This window comes from Squalius cephalus (assembly GCF_949319135.1).
Source record: "Squalius cephalus genome assembly, chromosome: 13".
NCBI lineage: Eukaryota > Metazoa > Chordata > Actinopteri > Cypriniformes > Leuciscidae > Squalius > Squalius cephalus.
In genome coordinates, this window is record NC_137134.1 from 12,615,437 (window position 1) to 12,623,914 (window position 8,478).

At 35.6% G+C, this 8,478-nt stretch overlaps 1 protein-coding gene across 1 annotated transcript; it reads right to left on the minus strand.

Annotated features, from left to right (window-relative positions):
* Positions 1–585: 585 nt before the first annotated feature.
* Positions 586–8,140, minus strand: LOC307170364 (stonustoxin subunit beta). The gene is made up of 4 exons (XM_079891453.1): positions 8,030–8,140; positions 6,247–6,413; positions 3,417–3,482; positions 586–3,196 (listed from the first exon to the last, which is right to left on the minus strand). The coding sequence occupies exons 3-4, from the start codon at positions 3,472–3,474 to the stop codon at positions 2,649–2,651; spliced, it is 606 nt and encodes a 201-aa protein (XP_079747579.1). The 5' UTR covers positions 3,475–3,482; positions 6,247–6,413; positions 8,030–8,140; the 3' UTR covers positions 586–2,648.
* Between the last annotated feature and the right edge of the window lie 338 nt (positions 8,141–8,478).

The following is an 8,478-nucleotide window of genomic DNA, read 5'->3' on the forward strand; positions in this document are numbered from 1 at the left end:
ATAATTTACATGATTCACACATGCGTAAACAATTTCACATGCATGAAACAAAATTCACGTGCACAAAAAAAACAATTCACGTGTGTGAAAAAATATATATATTCACAAAATTTCCTCAAAATGATGGTATCTATCTAAAATGAAAGAGAGAGAGGGACACAGGAATATTTCCTGATCAAAAATGTTTTTGTGCACAGTTGTATATCTACGGATTGTGTTTTGCATTTGTGAAATGTATTTTATGAATATATAATTTTATTTCACGCATGTGAATTTTTTTTTTTTTTTTTTTGCTCGTGAATTTTGTTTCATGCATGAGAAATTGTCTATGCATGTGTGAATCATGTTTTTTGCAATTATTATTGATACTGATCTGGCTCCATACCCCACTACCAATACACACCTGTTGTCTCATTACCCGGGTGTTCTTAACATACCATATCAGAGCTCAACCCAATGGACAAATATATAATTGCATGAAAATGGCTCCTACAGGTCTAGTACCCAAAACTGTATTAAAAGTCTTTTATCAGCCCAAGATGCAGATGGAGGAAGCAGGGAAGAGCAGAAAGCAGGAGACAAAGTGATGGTAAAATGAGCAGAGTTTATTGAATAATCTTAGTTGTGTGTGTTTCAATGCTAAGACTTCTGACCAGCACAAATACAACAAGTGTTATTATAACACAAGCAATAGTGGTGTAAATTACTGCTTCACAACATCATCCTGTGACGTTAAACCCTTGAAATGGAGACAAATAACAACTTGAAACTAAAAATTGTACAACTAAACAATGGAAAAATAATAAAATAACTGATCAATGAATGAATCAATAAAATTATGGTTTAAATGATTATTATAAATGATTTCGATTAAATTGAATAATAAAATTATTAGATAAATGAATTAATGAACATAAAACATAAAGAAAATAAAACAACACAAATGTATGGTTGTGAAGAAACCCCTTGGATCCTTCACCTTTAAGAGTAAAAAGTGGGAAGTAGGAAGAATTAGATGCGTTTTGGTCAATCGGATCACAAGTGACTGACGCTAAATACAGGTGTAAACAGGGTCTAAAATGTTTTGAGCTTGTCCACTTTCGATCACTTCCAGAGGTAAACACATTCGACCGGATTGCTTTCATAGTGTAAACGCTCATGTGGTCGAATGTGTTCGAACAGCCACAAAAGACCGTCTTCTCTCCGCCTACTGAGCTAATGCGTAGTGCATCAGAAGTGCACTAGTCAGATGAGATTTAAAGTTTGTCGGCTGAAGACTCAAGTTTGGTTTTTAAGATGAAAAACGTACCAAGCACAATGTTCACTCACCATTCCTGATTTCTAACACACACTCACAGCATTCGGCGTGATCTTGCGGCTGTCAGAGCAGAAACGAAAGCTAATGCTCTCTGTATGTTTTCTGTCGTTTTCGGTTGCGTTTAAGAAACTTAACGCCTGGCCATCTGTAAACTTGACTGTTTGGATTTATATGAAATGGTTACAATTTACAATAAGAATCTATTTGTAACATTAAAGGGATAGTTCACCCAAAAATGAAAATTCTGTCAGTAATTACTCACCCTCATGTTGTTCCAACCCCGTAAGACATTCGTTCATCTTCGGAACACAAATTAAGATATTTTTGATTAAATCTGAGAGTTGTCTAACTCCTCCATAGGCTTCTAAGGGAATGAAACTTGCTGGCCCAGAAAAGTTAGTAAAGACATCGTTAATATAGTCCAAGTGACTCCAGTGGCTCGATCTTAAGTTTATAAAGCGACAAGAATACTTTTTGTGCGCAAAAAAAAACAAAAATAACGACTTTATTCCACTTTTCATTTCCTTCTCTCTGGGCCTCTGGTCTTTTCACGTAGTGTTTAAGCGTAGCGCGTCTGTGTTGTACGTCACCACGTATCACACATGACCAGCGTCGGCCAATAGTGAGCCTACGTGGTGACGTGCAACACAGACGCGCTACGCTTAAACACTACGTGAAAAGACCAGAGGCCCAGAGAGAAGGAAATGAAAAGTGGAATAAAGTCGTTATTTTTGTTTGTTTTTGCGCACAAAAAGTATTCTCGTCGCTTTATAAACTTAAGATCGAGCCACTGGAGTCACTTGGACTATATTAACGATGTCTTTAATACATTTTCTGGGCCAGCAAGTTTCAGTCCCTTAGAAGCCTATGGAGGAGTTAGACAACTCTCAGATTTAATAAAAAATATCTTAATTTGTGTTCCGAAGATGAATGAAGGTCTTACGGGGTTGGAACAACATGAGGGTGAGTAATTACTGACAGAATTTTCATTTTTGGGTGAACTATCCCTTTAACAAAGGTTAATAAACGTATTGTTCATTTGTTGATTTCAACATTTACTAACAAATTTTTATATTTTAAAGTTGTTTCTCTTAACATTAGTTAATGCACTATGAACTAACATGAATGATCAAGGTATAATTAATTTATTAATATTTTTATATTCAAAAAGTACAGTACAGCGTCATTGTTCAGTACTGTTTTTCAATTTGTATAATAAAGTTCAGCACAATTTTATGTCTTGTTTTCATGCAGAATCCATTTTAAAAACTATTGGTTGATTAATCGGTTATAGGCCAGAGAGGTCCAAGCTAGTTATCGGTAAAATCCACTATCGGTCGACCTCTGGTTCAACATCACACAGAGACACTGAATTAGTATAAAGCACAAATCCTGCATAGAGGGGTTCAGTGAATGTGGTGTTGAATGTGTGTAAGTGTCTGAGTGCGTGTGTGTCAGAGATGCTGTAGAAGGACAGAATGCCGGCCGGCTCGTCCACATACACTCCTACTCTGTTTAAGGGAGGTGATGGGGGAGGGATGTGTGTTCCCATATTATCATGCCAGGCGATCAGTTTCTCCCCAAAGCAGCTCAGAATCCAGGATTTTTCATTGGCTCCGAACCTACAGTCAGTACTTTCTCCTTTCCTGTTAATTCCTTTATATGACACTACCATATCACCCAACCCACTCCATTCAGCCTCCCAGTAACAGCGTCCAGTCAGACGCTCTTTACACAGAACCTGCGGAAGGCCGTCAAATCTCTCTGGATGATCAGGATGTGACATCGGTTCTGGATTACATACCAACTTTTTGTTGCCCTCTACAACGGAGAGACGATTGTGTACCGTGTTTGGATCCAGTGTGAGATCAAAGAAATCTGCACACAAGAAAACAACATTAATAAGGCCACAAAATATGTTCAAGAATCAGATTGTCCTTGGATCTACTTTTCGGTTCCACATAAATATTTTGACCGCATGTACACAGTCAAAACATTTTATATTCGAGACCTTATTCTGTAAATAATGACCTCATTAGACCTTGGTCTAATGTAAAATGGTGTACTGTGAAGAAAAAGTATGTGTGTGTTGACCTACATTTTTGTAGTTCTGCTTTACTCATGGTCTCTCCGATATAATCCATAATCAAAGACATGATCCAGACTGTCAAAGAAAAAAAAAAAGCATAATGTGCCATGTTTTATTCATCTGACTCACCAAAAATGTTGAAGAAACTGAAATAAGTCTTAAAAACACAACGAACAAAATACAGTAAATAATCGTTAAATATAATAAATCATATTTTTCTGTCCATCCTTTACTAAACAGTTTTTTTGTAGTTTATTAAGGGCCAAACACCAAAGGTACGAAGGCACCAATCCGTAAGATTTCTTCTTCTGCTGCTGCTGATGTTGCTCTTTAGCAGCCTATAAAGTTACTGTGGGAAAGTTATTAAATTTGGCAAACAGATAGACGACAGTCTGAACATTAATCACAGCAAATTTGGAGTCTTTAGTTGGCGCCACCAACTGTCCAAATTTGCACTTATGCTTGTGCCAATAACTTTTGAACTGTAAGGTTTTGAAGAAAAACTGCACCCGTAATTATCATTATCATTTTATAATTGTTAATTACAATTATAATTATCATTTTCCGTAAATTTTCAAAAAACTTTTATTGAACTCATCATACATGGTTGGTCCATTTTTCACCAACATTGGCTCATATCATAATCAGACCGTGCTGGCAAAAACTTTCGAAATCAAAAGATTTTCAATAGACCAAACCGTTCTTATATAGCGCATCAACAAATTAGATGAAGAGCACACCAAAATGGATGTAAAGCTACAGTATATCTCTGCAATGCTTCAGCATATTCAGACCAAACTTGGTGTGTGTTATAACAACCATGGCCTGAGGGTACTTGCACAGTTTAAGCACAGCTCCACTTACTGGCCAGGAGATATTAAATTTTTAAAAACAAACAAAAAAAATGATATTGAGGCAAAGAATAGTATTTTATGCAATCTCTTGGCAAAGCTACTGCCTATTGCATTAAAACTTAATTTGTCAAATCATTACTATGTTCTGATGCTCCCTGCCATGCTTGCTTAGCTCATCACTTTGCTTCTGATGTGCTTGGCCCCCCTAATTGCTGCTTACAGCTATATTTTATATGGATCATAATAACCCTATATTAAACGTGTGATCCACAACTTTCACACTTGTAGCCACGTAAATCTGAATAAACGTGCACATTAAAATTTTATTCAGATGTAAATCAGTTGTTTAATAAACCTTTGATAATCTGTCATTGTCGCCCAGAAACCACGTATCTCCATATTTCGATTAATTTTTCATAAATCAATGCTATTGGTCACTTTATGTCTGTCTGTTGATTTTACAACTATTTAACCACTGAAAAGTATTAAAAGAGCTTGTGACTGAAACTCGTAACTCCATTAGATCTTCAAACTGTCAGTCCATCTTAAATGAAGTACCGCACACAGTTTGGTGATGGTATATGCCTGTTTGTGATGCAATAGTAAATAAAGAACTGGATGAATATGTAGCCTACAGCGTTTACCTTACTCCAGTTTTACTAATGTTTTACTTGAGGAGTGAAGAAGAGTCTTTAGTCTACCATTTGCCATCTAGTCATAGACAATACAATCTTAATTAGCATTTCAGCCAAATGTATTCAACTACAGAAAAAAACTGAGCCCCCACATAGCTACAATAAACATTGTTAATCTGTATGTTGATGAAAACTAGGGCTGGACGATATGGCCAAAATATATATTACGATATATTTCTTAATTTCGGTCGATACAATATAATTCCGATATCGATATGAACAATATAAAAGCCTCATGAAAAACTGCCCAGAACGCCCATGTCCTGTACCATACAAACTTCGGAAAAATTTATTTGCCAAGTCTCTGAAACCTCCTCCTATAAAACTATATAATATTTTAGAAATAAAAATGGAACAAATTAATTATTGTTAATATTTTATTTGTATTTAGCCTTCATACAAACAAGAAATGTGAAATCACCATCAAATAATAATAATAAGAATCAACTTATTAATATTAAAATCTTTAACTTTAAACTATAAGCTAACATAGGTTGATTATATTATTCTTATAGATTGAAAAAAGTGCTTCAGCCAGGATAAAGAATATGAAAAGAGTTACTACAGAAAAAAAAAAAAAAAAGTGAGCAACAAAAACACATGATGCTGAGGGACATTTTGAGTGTTGATGACAACCTGAATTAATTCCAATGGATGAATCTGAATAGCAGCGTTTCCACTGTCGGGCCAGTGTGAGCCAGGGCTTTAAACAGAAAACTAATCAGAAAGAAATCGCTGGAAACAGCGTGATCGCAAAACAAACATGATAAAAGAGACCATTTGCTGGCATTTTTGTTGTTGACTTGAATATTTAAAACCCAAGCATCAATGTTTTACCACAGGTTTACAATAAAAAGTGATACATTGATCACAATGAATTAATTTATGTCAAAATTGCACATTAGTCACACAGAAATAAATTAGGCTACCATTAGGTCTATTTCACAAAAGAAAGAGGACACACTTACTTATTCAGTCGAGGCTGTTTCTGTTTATTTGGAAGTTACAGGACATTAGGCTACATCACATTTAGAAAGAATGATAATTTCTACAAATATGCCACCAAAAATATGAACAAACTCCATCTGAGCTTGAATTTGGTAGAATGTTAATAATATAATGGCACATGTCTGACCATATGTAAAGCCACAATACCAACTAATTATTTAAAAACTACAGGGTTTTTAACAGGGTTGATTTTTTTTCTGAAATGTATAGGATTTGGACATACAAGATTTCCATCTGGCAGAGACGATGTATAGTTTTAAAATTTTACTATTTTAAAATTACCTCAGCTTCTCCAGTTGGCACTTTGGACTCTTCAGTGGATCAGCTTCACTCCTGAATCTTTCAAGTTATTGATATTCAGGTCCAGTTCCTTAAGACAGGAGTTTGATGACTGTTGAGCTGAAGCCACACTTTCACAACACTGATCAGTGAACTTACAGATGGACAATCTGAAATAGAACAGTATATTATTACATAATTGAGCTTTATGTGAGCACCACACCCTTTGTTATTAATGCTTGACAAAACATTGCGTAATAACTAAGCAAAGCTTTCAGTAAGCAGTGTGACTTTCAGTAAAATGTGTTCATAGTAGTATAGTTCTATGAACTATAGCATAGTAGTGTTCAAAGTAGTAAAAATGTATTGGATATTATTCTAAATTGGGCTAAAATACATTTCAAAGAATTTTATCTGTTGATTTTCTTTTATAAAAAAGGAAAAAACTCCAAAAATGTGAGCCGTGGTGTGCCGCCTTTTTTATTAATTTCCTTGTTGAGCACCCAATTTGAGCAACATATTGCTTTGCTGTGGATGTGCGTGCTTTGGATCTGATTTTACTGATTCTTCTTTTATTAAATAATAATTATGCTCTATAACATGATTAAAAACTATGGAGACTTAAAAAACTGGACTCTAAAGTCCAAATATCAGAGTTTGATTATACATAATTGACCCTTATATCTAAGCACCCTTTGGTTATTGATGCTTTACAAAACATTACATAAGAATCAAGCAGAGCTTTTCATGAGCAGTGTGACTTTCAGTAAAAACAAGTTTATTATTGAATCTGAATTTGCAAATCGTCATCCGTGTGTGCATCGGCTTGGATTTGTGTGTATTTTGAGACTTTCCTGGCAGCTTTCAATTCTCATGTGGGTACATCATACTCTTCAGCCAATCAGATGTCAGCTTATCATTAAACCAATCATAACCCGCTCAGAGTGCAGGTCTCAAGAAGCACACATTTTGCCCGATTATTGTCAACATTCACTGCACATTATAACCATAGGCTGTAAAAAAGATGGACGACGTGTCTCCGCTTCCTTCCACTGTAGAAAAGTGAAGCCAAAATGTCAGATGGCTAGTGCCATCTTGCGCTAATGATGTCATTTGGAGCCAGAGTCTGCCTAGTAGAGAACGTGTGGTGGAGCCGCGGTATCAAAGTCCCATCCATACTCCCATAAACTCAATCGCAAACACACACCCCAGAATTATTTTAAGCAGCCTGGCTTCTCCAGTTTTGATGTCTGCTAATTGTACAATCACAGTTATGGAAAATCAAAAGTTAAAATTCAGTCTCCTCCCAAAGCTCCCAAAGAAGTCTGCTGGTGCCTCTGTGACTATACTTCACTCAGAGAAGCTGTCAATCACAGCTGTCAATCATGATGCCACACCTTATTTTTATAGAATCAAATAGCCAACTAAAACCAAACTTATTAGAAAAACGAACACTTGAACGTACATAAGCGCTAGGCTACCTAAAATGACAGAAACCATCTTTTATTACCATCACATTCTTATTTGAACTTGATAAACTGTATCATTAGAAAGCTTCGATATATTAGAACACTGTTTTATGAGAAAACTCTGTTACAGTGACAGTAATTTCTTAATTTATGTTAGAAGACCAAAATTGGTCGTAGGCCTATTTTGGCATTTTGAATACAATTCATATTCAGTCACGTCTGCTGAGGTTTAAAGTTCTTCACTAAACTGCATCCATTAGGGCGTTTAGTCCAAAAGTGTGCATATTTAGATAAATATTTATATAGACTATACTTACACGTTTCATATTTCTTTAGACAGAATCACTTATTTTTCCACTGATGTACGCGATCTGATGAGCATTAGCGGCTTCCACTGTGCTTCTCTTCCGCGATCGCTGTTATGACTCAGATAAAGTCCATTCCCTGCACGTATTCAACTCATATCACGTGTTCATGGGACGACTCCTGTCCATGGATGGTCATGTGCACACTAGCCTAACCAGACATCTGCAACTTTTACACCGCGCAGACTGCATGCATTCAGCTGCTGAAAAAGGTTTGAATCAACAATGAATCAGTGTTGACAGCTAAATTCTGCGTTATGTTCTGCAATGTGTAGCAAGTCATCGGTTCATTGATATTTCTTTTTTATTTTATTTTATCATCGTTATTTTGTTTTAAGGAGATACAAAATGGTGCTTATCAACCTTGAATGACATGGTAATAAAATTATATCACATTATTT